Below are 25,453 nucleotides of genomic sequence, written 5' to 3'. Positions count from 1 at the left end.
TGGAATGTATCCTTTGAGCTTATTTAAAATGTATTCATTGTAAACACTGTTTCTTATGTGGGTAATCCATTTAATAAATAAAACAATAAATTTTACATCCATAACTACAATCCTTAGTTCGCACCTAACCATAAAAGACATAATTTAGCTACTAGGATTTGTCCTAAACTAAACAAATGAAAATGAAGCTATCCTATTGGATTTGACACACATCGATATGATCGATATAGACACGAGTTTCTCATCATATTCGAGAGACGTGGAATATACTACATCATGCTGCTGTTATGCAGGTAGTTGATAACTGTTCTGAATGTGGAAGCGTTCTAATTTTCAGGAATAGTATGATCTGCAAGTAACTCTGTATTTTACGGGACTTATCGCTGTTTGATTAAAAAAAAATAGAAAAATACAAGTATTTTAAGTATTTCTTTGTTATAAATTCCAATTCGTTTTAGATAGGGGCAACCATGTCTAATTGAGCTGTGAGATGCATATTGACACTGAGATGTACTTTGAAGTCGCCGATAAGGATTGTTTAACATTAACGTTTATCTTGATGCGTCTGCTCAGTGAGGTATATGTTAACTAGACTAGTCCTGTACCAGGGTTCGAGTCCCGGGTCGTACATAAAAAAGTATTGGTAAACTTTTTGATAGTCAATGTAAATATGAAGAAATTTGCTTGTTTGAAAATTTTAATTAATATTCCTAATGGTTAGCTAAGTCCATATGTAGCCAGTTATTTAGCCCGTTATTATTAATCAATCTATCCATTGTTTTGCCTACCGACGATAAGAATTTGACAAATTCTGTCTACTAAAATTGTCAAATTAGGAAATATTTGTGAGTGACTATTTTGTGGGATGTGTTTGTGTCTAAAATCCATGTTTAGTGGTCAGTAGATAAATACTCACTTAGGTCAGTCGCAATCCACCCTTAAGAGTAGATTTTAGCCACCCTTGGGAAACTTGTCTTAAAGGAGGGAAATGACTTACTGAAAAGATTATAGGGTTTAACGTCCCAAGCTATATCAAGAACAAAACAAAAACGTAATCCAAGTGTTGTAAATTAAATATAATTTATCTCTGTATATTGTCATCACATTAATACGGATTTCCTTCACAAAGAATTTTTGACTTTAATCTTACGTGCGTAAACCCAGACGAGATAATCGTTTGATATGAAATGATTATTAATTATAAACGTCATCAAACAGAATAAGTACTTAAACTTTTATTTTAATTGCTTTGTTAGTTCGCACGTGAGGGTTGAATCTTTCAATTGAACTTTAAACCCGTTAAATCGTACGGATTGAGGAAAAATTCTGTGACTGTAGACATTTCGCTTGGATTATTAGAGTGACGTCATTCTAATGATCATTCTAATGATAATAATGATGAAATGATATCCAAATGGGTAACATCCCAATATGGTGTACCAATTTAATTTTTATGCACCCCATTATATGGGATCTATGTATCAAATTAATGAATTTTTCAAGAATACGCAAAATAAAATCACGTTAGGTACTGCGTTTGGTAATGTTGTTTTAGGTTAAATATATTATTGATATACATTTATTTTATAATATAGAACCAGTATACGAGCACCTAAATAGGATTGGAGTTTTACACTGCAGTTCACTGGAGGCCATTGCCCTCCATAGACATCCGTAGACAAAAAACACCCAGACCCAGAACCGTAACCCAAATTAATCATAGCTATCCGAGAATCGAACCTGGAACCCATCTTATAAGCGGTGTCACCTCCGCCACGCGGGTAACAATTAAAAATACTTCAAACCAAACATAGTATCAAGCGAGGAATCTACAGCAGATGCTCTGTAGACACAAGTGTCACTACAAAAGGATGTGGTTTGCTCTCAGGAGATACTGCCGCAACTGAACAAACGGAATGCCGGTTGTCTTAGACGCTCTAATGAGATACTCTTGTTAATACAAGTTTCGTTAGTTGCTTTTTAATTATGATTACCGTTAGTTTTTTGGCGGTGGATGGTAATGTTTTTAAACATATGTATCCGCGTCAAACTGCTAGTCCGCTCTGAAGTTCTTGCGAGCAGGTGTTGTCATACAATTTGCTATGGCGACGCGACTCATTTCTATACTCAGAGCGGACTAGCAGTTTTACGCGGGCTATACCTACATGTAAATAGGTAGGTAATGTAAATGAGATGCTTTGGCACAACCTACAGTTCAAACGGCTGGACGATTTAACATATGAGGTTACGTTGTATTCGTCTTAATTATTGGAGGGATATAGGTTACATTACTTTCCTTTTTATCTGACTACGAAGAGTAATGTTTTTCAAGTATATGTATGTCTCATTCTTAAGCACACCCTTCAACCTAAACGTCCTGAAGGATTTTAAAATACAAGGTGTCCTTGAATTTACTCCAAAATCTAAATTGTAGAAGTGTTATAGTCTACATTACTTCCCTTTTTAGTTACCTACTTATTTTGAAGAAGTCGTATTTTTGTATATAATAATACACATATGCCATCAAAAACACTGCTTGTAAAAAAATCCAAGTCTCGCCATTCAGCTCTTCCACCGTAAAAAGTCGTGAGATCCATGGAATCCAAGTCCTTGGATTCATGTAGTCTGTACTTAAGAGACCTTCTGTCTTAAGGTATTATCTCACTATGTAACCTAACAACATCTCATGGGACCATATATATATTAAAAATATTTTATGTTTCAAATAAATAGATTGGATTTGGCAATCGTACTAAACAAACTAATTTAATTTAATATACATATACTTGTGATATACATTGTTTTTTTTTATAATATAGAGGAAGCTGACTAAGCTGGAACGCCTCGGTATATCTTCCTTACCGCACTCTTGAAACTAGAACATAGCAGCGCTTAAGACGCATAAAATGATCTAGCGGTGGTGCCGCTGGAAGCGGTGATACCACAAACAGTTCACATTGTGTTTTAATCGCATCATATCGCAGCACACGAGTAACATTACTACGATTGCCAAGTCCAATCTATTTATTTGAAACATAAAATATTTTTAATATTGATATGGTCCCATGAGATGTTGTTAGGTTACATAGTGAGATAATACCTTAAGACAGAAGGTCTCTTAAGTACAGACTACATGAATCCAAGGACTTGGATTCCATGGATCTCACGACTTTTTACGGTGGAAGAGCTGAATGGCGAGACTTGGATTTTTTTACAAGCAGTGTTTTTGATGGCATCTCATTCCTTTTTGTAGGTATGCCTACTTTTTTTCCTTTCCGGGACCTTATATTACTTGAATGTCAACAACAGATTTTTTTAAAGCCCCCTCACTGTCTTACGAGTATGAGCCTTCTTTTTTGTAGGTAATATTTGTAGTTATTGTAAGAATTATTATTTGAAGAGTATATTAATAAAACATATTTTCCGCTAGACCACGTTTTTATTTATTTCTATTTTAATCTTGAGTCACCGAACAATATCATTTTATACACAACCAGTAATATAGATTACAATTTATATTAAAAAAGGTTCTTACAATACGCCCCTTTATCTTTATTACCCGCCTATAACGAAACTCCACATAAATACTACCAAACATAAGTCTTTCGTGGAACTGGCTAAATAGTTGAATCTCCCCACTAAACTCTGACACGGTAGATTACTGTTACTATCTGAGTTACCTTTTGTTTATTTCAAATCAACCTCCATTGAAGTTGACATGGACTTACAAACGGACATACCAAACGCTTGCATTAATTTTAAAATACATTGTTTTTGGTCTCAAATAATCACTCAGTCATCTATAAGCATGCTATCACGCAGAGGTTCAACAAGAACTCGAGTTTGATTTTCTTTTAGTACAAATTACGATCAGGCCTACACTCAGGCCGTTACAGGACCACTCTCTGAAATTAAATCACATGTAAAAAAGTTGTAAAATTCAGTTTGTTTCCTCTCTCTAACAGGATAACGTCTATTACTATCATTACTTATATGAACAGATTCACGTACCATTACCTCAGGCTCGCTTACATCCGTCATAGTATTAGTCACATTACTTACATCACTTGTATCCGTAACCGCAGGCACACATACACCTATATCACCTGTAACACCAGAATCAGTCATGGACTCTTTTTCATGACAATAAATTAAATCGAAAAGTTACTATTTTGACAACTGGAATTACTCGCGTTATCCTCAGGAAAAACATATTTTAAAAACTTAACACCTCGAATGTCTTCGTATTAAATAATCGATATCTTTTTATGAATATCCGACAAAAATCACTGGTTATGACTTTGCATCCAACTTTCGTCTTTTCTGTTTGGTATAAGAGTATACGCTACGCTATATACGTATATCTCTACGCTATCAGTAACTTATTATCTGTTAGAAAATTATATATCGTGAATCTAATTTTAAAATTCCATAAAGGTCTACCTTTTGATAACACCTTCCTTGATAGGAGACGTTGCGATATTGTAGCACCCTCCAATGCGGTTCAATGCGGTACTCAATATGGTGTAATATTTATGTTAATCCTATATTTGTAATTCAATGTCAATACTTTTATGTATAATCCTAATTAAGAAATCCAACAGTGGAAGAGCGACGCATTCCTATCACAAGTGTCTCTGACTACTTACCAGGAAGCCCCGACCATTAGTTTCAATGATTTTCCTTAAATAAATGCGTTTTTATATATTTTTTATGCGCTGCACATCCAAATAAGCATAAATGGGTAACATCTACTCGTTTCCCAGACCATTTTTGTAGAGGCACACAGTCTTTCACTGTCTTCGTAAGGAATCCGGTTTTTTATATAAATCTTAGTACATATTTAACGCTCTTGCACAAATTTGCTTAAAGTTATAATAGACTTCTCGCTTTTTCGATAATAGTTCTGTTAGCTCTTTCAACCATACCATTCTGTTTGGTGGTATATACTACATATCGCCTTCTGATGTAGAATTTCATTTGTTGACAAAACAATATCGTAAGCTCTATTACAAAACTTCGTTCCACCATCTCATCTCATACACTTGTTCGACTTGCTAATTGCCTTTTCAACGCGAACTTATTTTTTTTGAAATTTTATAAAGTCTCACTCTTATGTTTGAGAAAATAAACATGTGTCATTCGAGTATATATCGTTGATAAATAATAACATGTACCATGAACCGTTGAATGAAGTAGCTTCCAAGGGACCACATAAACCCGTATGTCCGATCTCCAGTATATCGTTCGCTCCCGTTCAGAGATTTGGAAATGATTTCTTACATCTTACTCTTAGTCGACATATCCGTCATAATGTTCACATCATCAAGACGGGTCACAATATTCTTTAAAATTTGCATATATTCCGGATTAGTACGGACTAGTTTTCTATGCCAATATTTATTTGACATTGTCAAATTACTTATCGGTGATTTGACAAATTGTTTAAAATATATATATATATATATATATATATACGTTGTGGCCAGTTGCGATGATATTATCCATAGACTTACTAATAGTGCAACCGTTTTTCAGGAAATTAACAGTAAATCCTTTTTCAGTAAGTTTACTCACCGATAACGAATTCATACTTAAATTATTAGTCTGTATTTGTCTTCTGTAGTTATCTTTAAAATTTCATCTCTTCAAAATATTCAACCTGTAGTTATTTTTAAAATTATTATTCGCAAAGTATATTAATAATACATATTTTCAGCTAGACCATATTTTTATTCACTTTTTAAAACTTAACTCGCCGAATTTTTCAAATAAGCCTTCAGGGCCAAATCCGAATCTATAACTGTAGTGTATGAAAAGTAATATGAAGGTTCCGTCGTCTCATGTGTACACGCCGTGAACAATGGTATGGTGTGAACGGGGCATGGTCCCCCCCTCACTCTGCTGGAAGCTGTGGTGTAAGATGGATGTGCGTGCGGGCACTGCTGAGTGAGCCGATACTTTAACATAAGGTGAAACACAAACAGTACAATAACGATTAGCGAAAAATGCTGAAAGGAGTTACGAGGCCGATTTTAATAAAAACTAAAACTGCATCATTCGTTTTTTTTAATATTTTTTTCCGTAGCCGGGGATCGAACGAGTTCATTTTGAAAAAAAATACGCCCTCTATATTATTCCACTATCTCATAGTGTTGCTTATAAGGATCAAATTCTGGAAAGTATTGATAAATGACAAAGTAAAGGAAAAGCCTCATTTTTAAGAAAATTCAAATTTTTTCATAATATTTTGGCAGTTAAGTTTCCGCCATTCATTAATTTAAACATTTCGCATATTAACAATTGTTTGGCCTTATGTTTTAAATCATTCGAAAGCCCACAAAATAAAAGCTAACAGAAGTCAATCTTCATACAAAGTGGGCTCGAGCAACGCACACATAGACCTCGCTTACCGACTCGTTATCTCGAGGGGACTCGGGCGCATACGTGTGCGACTGTCAGTCCGCTTCTAACACGCTTTTGTAACTGTTGTACAAGCAATGGAGCAAAAGAAAGTTACCCTAATTGTGTAATGGACGGTTGTTTAAATTCAACATTAAACTGTGGATTTTCGTTTTTTTATAGCTATCAATTATCAAGCCACTAGGAGCTGATATTTTTGGTGATCATGGCAAGAACATGTCATCTAGTGGCTATCTAAGCTCGATTTATATAACAGTTTCCCATTTCGAATCATTTGAAACGAACTTAACTAAATTTTTGTAATATTGCGTTGTAATATTACGTACCTAATATTACGTAAGTTGAAAACATGATTTTTTGTTTGTGTAGATATTGGTTTGCCTTTAATGCCATTTGGTAGGTTTAGGTCTAAAACGGATAGGGCAATAGGAATTGTGTAATTAGGGTAATCCGTTTACAAGTTATTAGGGATTTTCCATTGTGAACATTCAAATTTTTATATGTAAGCTTATTTTCGTACAGACATTTATTTAAGCGCAATAAGGCCGAAATTTGCCTGAACACTTGTTTCCTTGGAAACAAACTTATTATTATTTTATAATACGGCGACAGTTGCTTTACCTCACGACAGTTATTGTATTTTGTGTATGTTACCGTTAGATTGTAGAATACGTTTGCATACACATTAACTAGGCAGTCTTAAGATTAGCTAGAAAATATGCAGATTAACTATGTAGTTAAAATTCGAACATCTTTTCAGACTTGTTCTTAGGGCTAAAACACATGCCTTTTTACGACACGACGGCGTATCGTGACACATAGCGACATCGTGCCGCAAAGCGATATTGTTTCGTGAAAATATACAATGTTTGTCGTAAATTCATGACACGACGACGCATCATGGCATGCACGGGTCGACGTCAAGGGGTGAAAATTGATACAATCTCGTTTTGTACTTTAGGTAATGGACAAGCTAATCTGCGTTTTAACTGATTTAGGCACATTAGCCGTAACATCTAGTTTTTTTCTCATGACATTTGTCAGAAATTCGGAATGTTTTTGATATTATATAACTTTTTAGGGTTCCATACCCAAAGGGTAAAAACGGAACCCTTTTTCTAAGCTGTTCGTTTGTCTGTCTGACATAGAGCTCTATTTCTGGAACCTTTATAGATAGAAATTTAAAATTTTTACGGAATATGTATAATGGTGGCCGCTTTAACAATAAGTACTAAAAGTAAAAAGAAAAACTTTCAAATAAAGGAGAGTTGCCATACAAGGACCTTCTTTTTCTTTATGAGGAGGAAATCTTCAAAAGGTACTTGACGACGTGGGAGTGACGCCGGGTTATGTGGGACTTTAGCCGCACTAAAATCCTCCGGTGGCCGTCCTCAACGTTTGTTGGAGAACTCCGGGATCTCCGACTGAACGTAACAGAAGTCCTTTAAGCGCGATGCCCCGATCGAGCTCTGCCCTGGAAGAACAGTTTTCGCTCCTCCTAAACTATCCGGTGTTCACGACGGTATGCGACTACACATACCGCCGTCCTTCCCGGGGACACTTATCGGACGGTTCGAGCTCCCTCTTGCCACTCCGGAACCCCCCTTGTAGTCGCTTCTTACGACAGGCACGGGATATCGTAACCCTTTTTTAGTCCAGGAACTACAGAGACAAACATATAAGGACCTGCTATTTTTTAGCGTTTTCCATTTGAAATGTTCACAATGCATTATATGGCTGCTATAACATCAATTAGTAAAAATAAAAATAAAATAAACAAATATTTTTGTGGTACGGAACCCTCAGTGTACGAGTTCGATTCGCACTTCACCCATTATTTGAATTGAATTTAAATTGAAGTTGGAATTGAAAACGTCTTTTGTCTCGAGAATAAAAACAATTGACGTCGCCTATAATAGTAGGGGAGCCCAAGACGGGATTTCGAGAGTGACTCGAACGCGGCAGATTAAGATATGGAAGATACCTTACATCCTATAGAGTATCTTAAACTATCCATTTGGGGGGTTCAACCAGGGAAGTCCATCAGACTATTAATAAAAAATCGTATTATCTATAGTAGCTTAATTACATGCTGAAAACAATAAATTTATAATCTGATGGTTTGAGGGCGGCGTTAGGGAGTAATAAGGTTGCAAAAAATCTATACCTGGACATACTCGAGTGCGGTAATTTTTTTAATACAAAGGAAATAATGCTAGAAAATATGCACTATCTGATAGCGCCATTTATTAGCATGGATCCCTGGAAAGTAATGGTGTACAACAAACTAAAGGAAAAGGCAAATTTTATGGAAAATACATTATTCTTTATATATTCTCATTCTATTTTTTTTTTCAAATCGTCAGTATAAAAAATCCCTCCACTAAATCGTCAGATGAAGGGTTATGATAAGTAAAACATCAGCTGGAATTTCCTGTATAATAATCTTACGCCCTCGAGTGTGTCAAGATAACGTTTTTTTTTGCATTTTCGAAGAGTCACTGACAGTCTTTCGAATCGAATCGTCAGTCTTTCGAATGGGAGACTCCTCTGGGGTAACTTCATATCCCCTTTGAAAATCTAATGTGCTGGTTACTTTTTTTTCCATTTTTACCTCTCGTATGGCTGTCCCCCTATGCAAACCAGCAGATAAACATATTTCCGGCATCAGAGATATATACTATATCACTAACCTGCCGCGCCTTGAGTATGTCTGACTCTGCTTTTTACATATTATCGAATCATCTAGAAACTATTCTCACGGTGAATCAAAAAATATCACATAACCTTTTCTTCACTCTAACGTGTAATCTACACAATCGTATACGTCCTATTGACGCTCGAGTTTCTACCCATTTAACATCATGGGCTCCCCTACTACTCGTACATTTCGCGGACAGAAACACAGATTCATTAACTGCAAATGTAACTTTGTAATCCTATATAACTTATATAGGATACAAAGTTATTTAATGTAGTTGGTGTATCTAGATAACTGGACAGAAATTGCAAAATATTTTAGTTTTTCCATGAGTTGTATACTAAACACTAATTGTATTCTCAATTTCAACCTTCTATGTCTGCTGGAAGTGCCTTAAACTTTTGATGATCGGTCAGTCAGTCAGTGAGTGAGTGACAAAATTACGAACTTTAACTACTTGTAATTCTGAAACTACTGGTTCAAATTGAATGAAATTTGAAATGTACCGTGTCTATACAATGCTTGCTTGGCTCCTGAAAATTCAGGCTTCTAGCTTCATATGCAACGAAGTTACAGGGGGTCAAAAATGGGCCGAATTGCTTCGGGAAAAGTATGGTACGGCCGTGCCGCTTCTTTTGGCTTTGGCTCGACTTGGCGGAGGCACTGCCGTGCCTCCAGATAACTGATCTCTTTACTGTAAAATAAGTAGGTATAAAACTTATCACGCAGACACTCTTATCACCTAATAAACTCGTTATTTATAAGACAGATACCAGTTTTTATGTACAAACAGTTATTATAACACTTAGGTATAGGCATGCTGAGTATTTCTGAGGTACGTTTATTATTTCAATTGCTTTGCAAAGCATTTAAATTATTCTGAAGTATGTTAATATGCGCAAATGCGAATGTCGCAATCGTAATTATTGAAAGTGGTCTTATCAGCAAGGAAAAGGACGGGTATATTCATTTACATCTTACGTATGTCTGAGATGTACCTTTGAAAATATTGGCTCTATTTAAAGTGTAAGAACTACTAGAGAATATTATAAAAACAAAAAATCCGACAGCTTTAAAATATAGGGTATATGTATGTATGTCACGGCCTCCAATTAGACGAATCCCACGACACCCTATATGTTAAAATTTGTTAAGCCAATTGTACTTACTTTAAGACGTAGCAAATTATGTGACAAACATACATACATACGGTCTAAAAACATTACCCATTATAGTGACATTGGAGAACTACGGAAAACTGCCACACCTAAAGCATTACAACAATATTGTAGACCTGCTATCAGTGGGTTTAAGGGCAGCAGCTTGTGGGCAATTTTTTATCTAACTTTTGCGGCAGTCAAGATTACTATATTTGATCGATTATTTTGTATCGTATGTATTGCATCGATGTAGAGAAGCCAAAACGGTCCATTTGCAAATCATTCACCTACTTCCAGATAATAGAATGCGGTATAAGATTACAAAATATAATTAAGCGAACAGTTAAGCCGTATCTCGAAGAAACAGGTGTCAGTGTCGGCGCGTGCGGACAATGATTCTCGTTTTGCCGCTCAAGTTACGAGCCAGAGATGGGATGACCGGATGGGGCACCATCGAATTAGATTTTGCCGGATTTCTTAACTAATTCGGTAGGTGTTTCTAAATGTACTTGATTTGCACGACATAAAGGTCCATTTGCTAATCATTCACCTACCTTCGGATAATAGAATGCAGTATAAGATTACATGATAATGCGAACAGTTAAGCAATATCTCGAACAAACAGGTGTCAGTATCGGCGCGTGCGGGCAATGATTCTCGTTTTGCCGCTCAAGTTACGAGCAGCGAGATGGGATGACCGGATGGGGCACCATCGAATTAGATTTTGCCGGATTTCTTAACTAATTCGGTAGGCGTTTTTAAAAGGACTCCATGTGCACGACATAAAGGTCCATTTTCAAATAATTCACCTACCTGCAGATAATAGAATGCGGTATAAGTTTACATCATAATACGAACAGTTAAGCAATATTTCGAACAAACAGGTGTCAGTGTCGGCGCGTGCGGGCAATGATTCTCGTTTTGCCGCTCAAGTTACGAGCCCCTAAATGGGATGACCGGATGGGGCACCAACGGATTAGATTTTGCCGGATTTCCTAATTAATTTGGTACGTGTTTCTAAACGTACTTGATGTGCACGACATAAAGGTCCATTTGCAAATCATTCACCTACCTCCAGATAATAGAATGCGGTATAAGATTAAATCATAATGCGAACAGTTAAGCAATATCTCGAACAAACAGGTGTCAGTGTCGGCGCGTGCGGGCAATGATTCTCGTTTTGCCGCTCAAGTTACGAGCCAGAGATGGGATGACCGGATGAGGGCACCATGTATTTGGGTTTTAAAGGATTATTCCGGATGTTTTAATTATAAGGTATTCGTAATATTCAGACAATTATTTATTATCAGGTTGAGGTGTCTTTGTTCATAACATTTTGTAGCAAACGAGCATGTAGTCCGTCTGATGGTAATGTCTCACTGGTAACTGGAAACGACTCCGTATGGAGAGATTTTACCTGAAGCCTATCGCAGAAGCGTTACCACTTTGAGGAATAAGATGATTGCCTCATATGTAGTCATGTATAAGTGAGACTGCAAGCACTATAATATATCTATTATAATCCAGAATATTTTGCAATCAACCTTTTTTATCCAGAAATTTCCATGGGAATATTAGTCTGAATGCAGTGTACGATCGTCTGTAAGTAAGATTTAAAATAGACATAGATAGGAGGTGGTGCCATCGTAGTCGAATCCAAGGCCCTGATTCCAAGTGGACACTGTCCCGATTTCGCACCAAACCACATGGTAGTAACAGCCGAACAATATAATCTCAAATGTATTACGTGTCGAATGCACATCCTGTTCATCAATGGTTTGAAACTCGAGGGACTGAATGAACGTCTGGGCTTGCATCACGCTTATGTCATGCGGCTTCGGGGGTTACGTAGCGAAGGTGTAGTTTCAAGATGGACATACTTTTTTTTATTTTTAATATAGGAGTAGCAGACGAGCATGCAGTCCACCTGATGGTAAGTGGCTACTGCCGCCCATGGACATCTGTAATCAACACCAGATAGGATAAGATATTCCTACCTGAGGTCGGCCACAGAGGCGCCGCTACCCCTGAGGTGGAACGCCTCGGAAAAATCTGACTCCCTTACCACACCCTTCAAACCGGAACACAACAGCGCCTAACACTGCTGTTATTAGGCAGAAATAGGTGTGGCGGTGGTGCCGCCGGAGTCGAACCACAAAGAGTTCTACCACCTTCTAAACTTTAACTTTTTTTACCTTGATGTTTATAGTTAGTTTTATTTTTGAAGGAATAATTTTTTTGGCGTGTTAAGATTTTTTTAGGAGAGAGTTGCGCGCGCAGAACTTACACAGAGTCAAGTTAGACTAAAGGAAACTATTAGAAGTTTTCGTTGTTGTTTATTCTCGAATATCGCAGCAGATGGCGTAAGAAGTCGTACATTTTTTTTAATTTGTTGCTAAGAAAGTTGCCGTTCAATTCATCATCATTATCATCATCATCATCATCATCAGCATCAACCCATTACTGTCCCACTGCTGGGCACGGGTCTCCTCTCAGAATGAGAAGGATTAGGCCATAGTCCACCGCGCTGGCCAAGTGCGTATTGGTAATTTGGCCGTTCAATTATTTTATATTTATTTTGTATAGATTTAGGTAGTACTTAGACATAATCTATCCTAAGATTCTTAGTTAGATCTCTGTTCTAACTGCAGATGCACCGGATTCTATTTACTCGTACCTTTTTTCAAACTATAATTTAATTTGCAATGTTTGTTAGCTTTAACATTTTTTTTACCTTGATTTAGTCAAATGTTGTAAGCTTAATTAGTAGGTACCTATCACTTCCTTTTATAGCACTAACTACCCCTTTTTTATTTCTTACAAACTACCTTAGAAACTAAAGACTCTTAATTCTTATACTACTATAATTACAACATTAGATTGCCCATAGATATAAAAAGAAATGGCACTCACGTTTCGGAGCAGGTGGCTCGGCCGCGGGGGGCGCGGGGACGCTCGCAGCGCCCTGCATGACCCGCGACGAACGACCGCGGCGCCTGTGCAGTCCATACATTACTAACCTTATACGTACGATTGACCGTTATTAATAATCAATCTATCCTTGCTTAATAAATGAATTTTGATGTAATCCAAACCAAAGAAATATGACATAATTGCCTACCACAGATCTATGTGTTGTATAAATAAATTGTTAAATGTAGATCTTTTTGCATACCAGAGATGAAAACAAAATGTCTTGTAGGAAGAAATTGTTAGTCGATGTTTGGTAAACAAAACAATGGATAGATCGATTATTAATATCAGGGAGAAGTTTCTGGAGATCTCGCGTAGGTGATATCACAAAGGGGCCAGTTAATTTGTGCGTGTAATATCTATTTAATACTGATTAATGAACAACGTCAAATAAAAAAGATTAACGTAAATATTATGGCGCACATTTTCCCCTAAATGATATCAGTATCATTTATCCTGTTAGTAGGTACAAATCTAAAAAATATGTAGTACGTTAGCCCTTGTCTCATTGCCGGGTATGTATTAAAAATACAAGGTTTTAGCCTTTAGACCATAGTTCATTTCTAAGGCAGGGTTGCCAGACAACCTTTGAAAATATGGAGAAAACCTGGTTGTGTTGCTGTAAAGCGAGCAGCGAAATCTATTTTTGATCAAGCTCTATTTTAATTCAGTATTTAATTGACGTTTATTGCACCACCGATAATTTTGACAATATTATCAATTGCGAAATAGGCGGTACTTCCCAATTAGTAGGTTATGTTAGCATGTTAGGCAGTACTTCCCTTTAAGGTTATCTCAGTCTGTAGTCAGCCTAATATTTAACTATCTAGTATCTTCCTATCCACTTAGATCTAGTGACTGTCGCTTCGTATACGTCACTACCTAACAAAGAACCGTAAGTGAGTCATAAACCCTGCACTTATCAGCCCCACTTCCTGTAAAGGCACTTACGGCGTTAATCGAAGAACGAGGCTATATCGTATCTGGTTAGGCGTTTGCACACTAGACGGTATCCGGTGAGATAGACATGCCGGATCTCCGCCGGACGCATCGAAAAGAAAATTTAAAATTGCTTTCTATTTCACTGTGTGTGGTTAATTAAATATGACATTGATATAAAGAATGTAAATATGGAGTTTCTAAATTTAGTACAGGATATAATTATTAATTAATAAGGATAATGTTGAAGGTCTATGATCGCCCTACGTTGTACAAGGGCGCACTTTATATTAATTGGGTCTGGTAAGGTATATAGGGATAATAATATGTCATAATGCACTTACGGCAAACTCTTTTTTATACAAAATTTACTGCGAATATTCAATGTTTTACAAATTGAAGATTTGATCAATTTTTTAACGGTCCGATAAAAACACCAGTCCGGCTTCGTTTGTAAGCGGCTTAATCCAATAACGAGACACGAGTGTACCAAAGGAAGAAAATCTAGGACTGTCCTGTTATCTCCAATCTTATCTACCAACAACAGTTATTCTTAATTCGAATGTTATTTCAAAAGATAAAGATTAATGTACTTTGAAATATTGATCGGATTATGTGATATAGGTACATATATTTTCTGGTGTAATATTTATTTTTAGTATTTACTAATGTAAAAGAACATGAATTTATCAGAGCAATTTCACTTAAAATAAACATAATACTTAAAACCTAAGGCAAAAAATATTTTACGAAAAGAAATTGAATATTTTTATCCATACATAGGTACAAAGGTACAAAATACAAGCAGACTATTTAGTGTATTTCGTATCTCGTATATCAGATGATATTAAGTGATATTACGGAGGAACTACTAGGACCAGGGTGGCTTTGAGAGTGGCAGAAACTGTCGTGGTTCGATCTCGGAGGCACCGTCCTCAGCGATATTTACTTTAAAGGTTTTAAAAATAAATATAATAGGCGGTAGAACCCTTTGTGGTTCGATACCGGTACTACTATCACACCTATTTCTGCCTCATAACAGCAGTGTTAAGCGCTGCTGTGTTCTGGTTTGAAGTGTATTGTAAGGGAGACATACTTTTCCGAAGCGTTCCAGCTTAGTCCTCAGGGTGAGCGGCGCATCTGTGACCGACCTCAGGTAGGAATATCTAATTCTATCTGGAATTGATTATAGTACATGAACGACAGTAGCCACTTAGTACCAGGTGGACTGCATGCTCGTCTGCAATATTATAAAAAGGTACCTTGTGCACTATCCGATCCAAATGCAGCGTACGTGCTATACACTAGCCAATCTCAGGCTTAAGCTTATAAGCCAAGATAGCCAGTGTATAACGCCCTTAACCGCATTATGGTTCAGACAATGCGTGCTAATAACCTACGTCTGGTATGCGTACAGACGGACACACACGATTATTATTAGAATAATGTCTATTGTTAACAAATAAATTCCTATTTAGTATCACTCATTATATTATAGCAGTAATAGTATTAACATAACGTTGAAATGTCTATAAATCGGTTACTTTATTGTATCGCGAACTCTACTTGTAAATCAATGGTTTTATGATCTATATTAAGATTCTGTTTGTCGTGAGTGTAATGTATAAGTATAATGGACCTAAAGCAGAGATTCTTCTGAACAAGAATCGAATCTTAAACCTTAGGTATGATAAAACGATGTATTGATTATTAAGTGCTCAGTCAAATGTCGATCCAACTAATATATATAGAAGTAGCAGACGAGCATGCAGTCCACCTGATGGTAAGTAGCTACTGCCGTCCATGGACATCTACAATCAACCCCAGATAAAACCAAATTCCAACCTGAGGCCACAGATGCGCCGCTACTCCGGAGGACTAGGTTGCAGCCTCGGAGAAGTATTACCATTACCACACTCTTCAAACCAGAATACAACAGCGCTTAACACTGCTGCTATTAGGCTGACATAGGTGTGGCGGTGATATGGCAGAAATAGCCTACTAGTTTATCAATACGCACTTGGCCAGCGCGGTGGACTATGGCCTAATCCTTCTCATTCTGAGAGGAGACCCGTGCGCAACAGTGGGACAATAATGGGTTGACGATGATGATGATGATGAGGTGTGGCGGTGCCGCCGGAGACGGACCACAGAGGGTTCTAAGTTTCTACCTTCACTACCTTAAAAAAACAGTTGTAACTACTAAAATACTATGTGCATCTCCATAGTAGGATCTATTCGCAAAGCCGAACACGACACCCGGCTAGGAATGTCAAGCAGAACTTGAGCGACTATGCATACAATACGCACTAAACCTTTGTTTATGACAGTCATACGAGGTACATCGACATGTGGATTTATTCATGTCACCTGTTATAGGTGTATTACTCATTTATTATGTGTTACTTTTACTTACGTTTTACATTTGGCAATAAATTACCAGAGGATATCAGGTATTCTACATAGATCTAATTTGACACATAGTTTATATAAAATTGGTTCAGAAATAAGAGAAAATAGCGGACATATAAAATAAAAATAAAAATAGGTATAGTCTGATTCATAATTAGGTGTCCAAAATGTAAACAAACAAATGTCACTGTCAAAATTAACAAGAAACAAAAACTTTAACAAACTCAACAAAAATCGAATATTTTACAATTATTCACAATTTAACATACGGGCTATGAAAACCATAATACATTTGAGTTCGATTACAATCACGAAAATGTATAACGTCAGCTACGAAACTTAAAAATGACGGTACAAAAAATGTCTTGGGGTCCGTTTGTGTTACCATTATTACATTTTAATTTTCTACCATAAACCTTGTTTTTTATTATTATTACTGTATGGAACGAAATTGAGGTAATATAAATATTAGAAAATTTGAATTGATCTTAATTTATTTAGATTATTATTTTATTATTGTTGTATTCATTTAATATTGTCAAAAATAAGAAACTACCATTTGAAACGTATTTTATTGATAGGACAACACCTTTGTTTACATTTCGGACACCTAATTATGAATCAGACTATAGGTACATAGCGGTCGAACACAGAACCTCCTTTTTTAAGTCGCTTATAAAATAACAGAGTCATCTGGCAAAAAGTTTTTATACGAAATTCAAGCTAAAATTGTTTAAAGTAAACATGTTGGTCCTTCGCGCCGGATTTTGCAAAGTTAGAGTCTGTGAAAAATGTGGTGGGGTCATATACGATCGGCTTCCACTAGAACCTTCTGTAGAATTAGTTACAGATGTCCATTGGCGAAGGTCCACTTTTCATCATCATCATGCTCCAGCATATAAAACACTTACAGAATCAAAATCCAGAGAAATGACGTCACCAAATTCCAGATGGTAGTAGTTTCCGCAAAAGTCCAACAAAAGACAAAGGACGCCGCCAAGCGGCATCGTTTGATCGACAATTACACTTTACTTAGAACATGTATGAATCGTAATACAATATTTATTACTTATCTGTCTCTTTCGATAAGCGGCTCTCTTTGTGAGGAAAATGCAGTTTTGAACTAACGTTGACTTTGAATTTTTCCCGACATAAAATGACAATTTGTAACAAAAAACAGTTATAGCTCGCGCCAAACTCCTAGTCCGCTCTGAAGTTGTTGCGAGCAATAGCCATACAACGCTATTCACTTCTATATTCAGAGCGGACTAGCAGTTTTACGCGGACTATACCATACCACTGCTGGACACGTGTCTCTTTTACTGAAGTCAAATGCGTATTGGAAGACTTTACAAGCCTTAGAAAAATTTTAAAGTACTTTTAGGCGTGTAGGTTCTTTTAAGGTTTTGCTTCAGTCAACCTGATGGTAAGTGGTCACCGCCCATTAGCTCTGTAACCAGCACCATACAGAATATGATCCACCTGAAGCGGACAGCGGAAGCATGTATGTTACTACTCCTTAAGCCAAAGAAATACATAACAGCTTCACGTTACACATAATTGTGGCGGTGGTACTTTTTAATGATATAGAAGCAGCAGATGATCATGCAGTCCTGCTGGTTAGTGGTTACTGCCGCTCAAGGACTGTAATCAAAATCTGTAATTCTACCAGAGTTCGGTCACATACGCGCCGCTAATTTGAAACAACTCAAAAACTATGTTTCATTTACCACACCCTTCAAACTGAAACACAGTAGCTTAAGCATGACTTCTTTACACCCTTCAAACCAGAACACAGTAGCTTAACACTACTCTTTCAAACTTTTTTCAATTATGCGCAGACTAATACGATGTAGTCACAGACCTCACCTTTAAGAGTTACGAATACATACCTACATAGAATCAATTACTCTTATTTATCACCAGTTATCACAAGGATTTCAGGCTTATCGGTAAACGTGATCGGATGGCACTGACGAATGAGCTATTACAAATACATAACTTATTAATAAATTTGTACATCGTGAAACGTGCTAATAAGTACCTGTCGCATATGTTGTTCTTTTTTATAATATAGTAGCAGACAAGCATGCAGTCTACCTGATGGTAAGGGGCTACTGTCGCCCATGGACATCTGTAATGAACCCCAGATAGGGTAAGATTACTATCTGATGTCGGCTACAGATGCGCCGCTACCCCTGAGGACTAAGCTGGAACGCCTTGGAAAAGCATGTCTCCCTTACCACACCCTTTAAACCAGAATACAGCAGCGCTAAACACTGCTGTTATAAGGTAGAAATAGGTGAGGTCGTAGAGCCGCCGGAGTCGAACCACAGAACGTTAGGTATATCTATGTAGTTTAAAGACAAGTTTTGAGTGTAGTATGTATGTCATATAATTTTCTTTTAAACGCAGGCGAAGCCGCGGGCAAAAACTAGTAAAATATTAAATTCCAATATTTTTTTACATTTAAATGAATGACGTAGGGAATGAACTTCAGAAGTCTTCAGTTGGTAGGTAGTAAAATAAGTAAGTAGTGTAAAGTTATTTGAATCATATAAATTATTATCTCCTCACGAGCATAGGATTGCAGTAAACAGCCTCTAGAGATGTTATGGCAACTTTGTCACGGATCGCCGATATCGTGGTATGGTGTAACTTCTTACTATTTCATTTAGATTTTTTATTATAAATTTATTCAGTATTAAAACTCTCAAAACTTCCAAAAAACACAATAGGTATGTTCTTCTATTCTCATTAATATTTACAATAATATATCTTTATCCACTAAATGTGATACACTTCTTTAAAAAAACATTGCAATAATCAGATGAAATTTAATAACTCAAAGCAAGATTGAATATTTCAAAAGTATTTAAGTGACGTAAATTATATAATTAATACGAAATTTAATCTATACACGAAACAGTGTGATGTGACTGTAACAGTAGTCTCCTAATTGTAAGAGGACATAGCCGCAATCTGACATTTGTGACCAACTCCATATAAAACCGGGGGTTCTACCCGAAACCTGTAACAGATGCATTGCCACTGTTGATTAAGGAGGTCACCTCAGATGTAAATCAGCCAGAATCCACATTCCACACCCGTCTACAGAAACACAACTAATTCGCGCTAGAAATGGGTGGTGGTATCTAGCTACACTGGAACGTCTTACCCCCCGGGCGCACATACGAGTATATCGCGGCAATGTCAACATAAGGGCGGTGGGCAGGAAATTCGGGTCTCGAGGATACCCTCTTTATTTATCAGTGGTATCTCTCCGGTCAAACCATAGATACTAAGTCAACCACTTTTCAGAATAAAAAATCAGCCAAAATGGCGATCATCAGCAGCATATTACTATAATGCGATTCTAATTATTTCTTTATTCCAAGTTTTACCTCAGAAGCGATAAGAACGACCATTGCATAAAATTACGTAAAACTCGCTAATGTACCTACTAACGTAATGTGATTTTTCTGTAATAAAAGTGTCTTAAGGACCTACTATAATTATTCCAATTATGGTTGGAAATTTTATTTATGTTATTAACAAATCCATCTAAAAAAATTGAAATCACATTTGCCAAACGTGGAGAATAGAATACGATTAAAAGTGAACAAAGAATTGGTAGAAACCTTTGTGGTTCGACTATGGAGGCACCACTGTCTGCCAATAAACGCTTTCTACACGCTTTCTACACTCACAGCCCCACACTAGGATTCCGTGTCGTGGGTGCCATGGACACACACATAGACAAATACACAAACACCCAGACCCAGAAACAGAAACCTAAATTCATCATTTAGATATCTGTCTGGCCGGGGATCGAACCCGGGACCCTTTGCGCGTTAGACCGATATAGCGACCGCACCGCCACGCGGGTCGTTATAACAGCAGCTTTGCGCGTTTGCTGGGTGTGGTAATATCCCTCAAGGGAAGTAATGCATCTGTGGCTGATATGAAATAGGACGTTTCAATTTGGGATCGATTATAGATCGTCCACGAGCAGCAGTACCCACTTACCATCAGACGGACTGCATTGAGTGATCTGTGCTCAATAGTAGGCTTACTTATGTAACATTTTAAGATAATTTTATAGTAAAACTATGCAAAATTATTACGTAGAAAAGTTATTTGGCAGCGTCTTTATAATTACCTATAATCATGCTTATAAAAAACTTAATTATGCTGTAATTTTTAATTATTTTGCGAAACAACAAATACTGTTCATCTTTCAGCGATTATATTCTTATTGATAATGTAAAATATTGTCATTTTAATTTTGGATTATAAATATATAAAAAACTAGCTGACCCGGCAAACATAGTATTGCCATATAAATAAAAAAAATGTTAAGGGTGAACAACCCTTATCACTTAGGGGTATGAAAAATAGATAGTAGCCGATTCTCAGACCTACTGAATATGCGTATAAAATTTGGTGCAAATCGGTAAGCCGTTTCGGAGGAGTACGGTAACTAACATTGTGACACGAGAATTTTATATATAAGATAATTAGCAGTAAACACACTTTTTATAACATTGAAGTAATAAATGAGTTTGTAGTTTACTAGATTGTAATTGGCCACTGCGGCCTATGGTAATTTATTTAACATGGTTATGATTCCCATATGTTTAGCAATCAAATAAGACCTGTGTTTAAAAGATTCTCAGGTACTACTATTATAAAATACATGTTCGCACTTCGATAATCAAAATAATTTAAATATCTGCCATTTTATACCTTTTTTTGTTTACGAGGGGGAAACCTTCAAAAGGTACCCACCCGACGACGTAGGAGCGACGCCGGGTTACGTGGGAATTTACCGCACTAAAACCCCCCCGGTGGCTGTCCTCAGCGCTTGTTGGAGAACTCCGGGATGCCATTTTATACCTAATACTTGGAGAAAAATTTAAAATTGTCGATAAAAGTAAGCGTAATTGACATTAAAATCATCGATACCGACAACTAAACTCCTTGTACTACCTATGACTATCCGATCTTTACTAAGAAAAGCAATGCCTTAAGCAAACAAGACTTTTCCTATTTTTTATTTTATATATAAGATATATAAGACAAGATAGTAGATCTCATTACGTCAAGAGCTATCAGCCACTCGAGATAGGCATCGCAATTACGAGATACGATGTCTCAATCTGAGATGAAGCGGATTCTTATCGGATCATTACAGTCAATTCTATTATCTGTACATAATAATAATACCTACACGTGTGTGTCGTTTTGAAATAATTGATTTTAGTAGAGCTCGTATGCTTAGATATATAAATAAGACCGTTTTTATTTTTGTCCGCAAGTCTATGGAATGTATTTTTTGTATTTATGGAATTTGAAAAAGAAAATGTCAACGTAAAGTCTATGGAATGTATTTTTTGTATTTATGGAATTTGAAAAAGAAAATGTCAACGTAAAATCTATGGAATGTATTTTTTGTATTTATGGAATTTGAAAAAGAAAACTTTTTGCGGTCTATCTTATTAGCGGTTACTGCCGTTCGTCTGTGGTAGCAATGGAACTCTTACTTTACTATGGTGGTAGCTTCATATACTAGATATATGTAGGTAAAGTACCTAAAATAAAATTAGCGACCACTTTTAACAGGGTTTCACCATCTTATATACTAATCTTTGAGCCGTATGGTGCCATTGTTTAAATTTTCAGATTTCTACCATTCCTATAAGGCTCCCAACATCTTATAAACTAATCTTCGAAACTACATGGAATTTAAGGATTTTAAAACACCGTTACAATCCTCAGAGTTTTGTTATAATTTCAAAATCATCAAAAGTCCGCTTAAATACCGAAAAACTAGGCAGTAACCGCGGCTATCATTTTCTATAAAAATACGTGAAAGGTACTTGCCATAAAATAAAAACAAAGATTAGATACCAACCAACCTGCTATAATCTTGAGAGCTATCACTGTTACGAGACTAATGTCTCAATAAGATGAAACAAGATTCTTATCTCATTACGTTTGATTCTATTTTGATTGATCCCTTATCACGTTGCGTCGTAATTGGTAGCACGTACCTGTATTGCAGTTTATTCCAAACGCTGGCCATAAGTTCTCATAATTATTTACCTACTAGCTGACTATTTCATATAAAATATAGCCTATGTTACTCGTGGATAATGTAGCTTTCGAATGGTGAAAGAATATTTAAAATCGGTCCAGTAGTTTTTGAGCCTATTCTTTACAATCAAACAAAGTTTTCCTCTTTATAATATTAGTATAGATATAAAAACCGCGTATCGTATTCGTTACATATTACAATGTTTCAATTCATTTATATATAGTATCCCGACTATATATATGCATAACTGTTTGGGACACCTATATTTTAAGTTAAATAAAATAAAAAGCTAATGTATGATATCTTACTAATATTATCGCGGAATTGAAACATTCGTCTCGATTCTACGGGTCGAAATTTCGGGAATAAAGAAATTAAAACTGCGTGTCGTGAGTACTAATTACATATTAAACGGAACTAATTTGTCAATTATACATGATTAATTCTCGTAACTATTTAAGACAAAGACGTATTTTATGATTTTATACTACGAGTAATATTATCGTGACTGAAACATTTGTCCCGATTCTTCGGGTCGAAATATCGGCAGTAAAAAAAGTAAAACCGCATATCATGAGGCACCGTTATTACGAGTATATTAAAATAATCAAAATTCTCAATTGCACATGATTCAAGTAGTATTTGTCCACTTAACGGTTATGGTCACTGCATCCCATGGCTCTCCTTGAATCCAATAGCAATAGGATCGTCAAATTGCCTGTTAAAGGTAACAAAAGGTAGTAGAGCTTATAAGGTTCAAGGTAAGGTAAGGTATATTTTCAAGATGGTAGAACCCTTTGTGGTTCGACTCCGGCGGCACCACCGCCACACCTATTTCTACCTTATAACAGCAGTGTTAGGCGCTGCTGTTATAAGGTAGAAAGGGGAGACAGACTTTTCCGAGGCGTTCCAGCTTAGTCCTCAGGGGTAGCGGCGCATCTGTGGCCGACCTCAGGTAGGAATATCTAATCCTATCTGGGGTTGATTACAGATGTCCATGGGCGGCAGTAGCCACTTACCATCAGGTGGATTGCATGCTCGTCTGATACCCTTATATTATAAAAAAAAGGTGCAACCTGGGAAGTTTCGCCGCCACACCCATTTCTAGGGTGACGCGGAAGCTTCAGTGGAAGGTGTAAGGTTGACATCCACATGGGGCGATCATTGTAGTCCTCGGGAATGGTAACGCATCTGTGATCGTCTTCAAGTAAAAGTTGTTTTATATGGAATTGGTTACAGATGTGCAAGAGAGACAGTGTCTACTTACCAGGTGGAAAGCAGGACAAAAGAAAGTTAATCTTAAGGGTAGACAGACTAAATTGTGCTATGATGTGGCGGTGGTACCGTCGCATTATATCGTTATATTCGGCCATCTTTTTTGTTATAGTCTAAGTACATAATATGAAGGAACTAATAAGCAAAAATTTGTAACACGCCAATAGCATTTTTCCTTATTAGAAATTAAGGTATTCGAATACAGGTAGGTAGGTAGTACCCATTTAATGTACCAATCTAATAGGATTAGATTATTCTTACAAATTAGTTAATGGGTCAGAATAATGATGGTACATAGTTAAAGATGCTTTATTAAATATCATTATCATACTTGTAATATCATAATTAGTTAATTGTAGCAGGTGTAAGTAGAAATAAGCTTAATGACTTATTCAGAGCTTTCTAAAAAAGGAGATATTTATAGAAAACCTTAGACAGTAATATTAGTAGGTACATTGAGAGTTCATTTTCATCTCATATTTTTTTATGAACAGGATTTCGTTTGTAAGGTATTTTATTCAAATTTAAATTACTTTAAGACTGGACTAGTTGAAATATTTGTAAAATTTACAATAATAAAAGCAATTTAATGTTTATTATTTATATTTGCGAATAACTTCCTTGTTATCAATAATTATAAAATCAATTTATTAGTGCCATATTTATCTTGTCACCATTACACCCATATTTTTAGTTATATAAAATTAAAAATGGCATTTTATCTTATAAGAATCTTATTAAGTTACTTTTTATACAGCTATTACACTGTATACATAGTTATTTAGTGTATTATTAATTTGAAACATGTTACATTATTATTTTTTATCTATTTTTTTTTATTTTAGACATATCCTAAAGACAAATATAATATACACAAGGGTATAAGAAAATTAAAATTTAGGAGGTAGATACTTAAAAAAAATATGATTTAAATAACAATGTTTAGTCTTTTACAGACCATTGCAGAAATAGTTGTGATAAATGATAGACTATTTATCAAAACATTTTAATTTGAATAAATGCAAGAAAAAAGTACATTTTAATTTAGTTTAATAGGTAATTATTTTAAGACATGTTTGCGCATTGTTTACTTTGGAATAATTCTTTACAATTAGTATAATTGAGAATACACAGAAGAGAGTTTTTGATTTTTGGTACGACGGTATACAAGGGTGTGAACTATTGCCGACGGAATCATTACAATTTAATTATACCTCTAAAAATAGATTGATTAATGCTAAAAACACTTGACCGCCGTCTAATTATAATATATAGCGTTTTTTTCATTAAAATAACATAAAACACTGAATACGTTAAAATACGTTAACTATTGAGACAGAATGTTTTTGTAGAGATAGGATAAATATTATAATAATACTATTATTATTTATTTAATATAAACTATAAGGGATTTTAACACAATTATTTCTATAGTAAAAGATATATTATTATCTTAGTTATAGTTCATAT

The 25,453-nt window shown here is 35.9% G+C and overlaps 1 protein-coding gene across 2 annotated transcripts in view; it reads right to left on the bottom strand.

Moving 5' to 3' along the window:
• LOC140756751 (uncharacterized) overlaps positions 1-25,453 on the bottom strand; it is a 47,814-nt gene that overhangs the window by 21,822 nt on the left and 539 nt on the right. Inside the window, exon 2 of one of the 2 annotated variants that reach the window (XM_073092296.1) lies at positions 13,198-13,280. The exons of the other annotated variant lie outside the window; for it this stretch is intronic. Within the exon in view, the coding sequence (XP_072948397.1) occupies positions 13,198-13,255 (58 nt within the window). The 5' untranslated portion in view covers positions 13,256-13,280. The remainder of the gene's footprint in view (positions 1-13,197; positions 13,281-25,453) is intronic. 2 annotated transcript variants of the gene reach the window in all.

Source organism: Epargyreus clarus, unplaced genomic scaffold (assembly GCF_041222505.1).
Source record: "Epargyreus clarus isolate Ecla_fem2 unplaced genomic scaffold, WU_Ecla_fem_2.2 ptg000035l, whole genome shotgun sequence".
NCBI lineage: Eukaryota > Metazoa > Arthropoda > Insecta > Lepidoptera > Hesperiidae > Epargyreus > Epargyreus clarus.
This window is presented reverse-complemented; position numbering and strand designations above follow the sequence as displayed.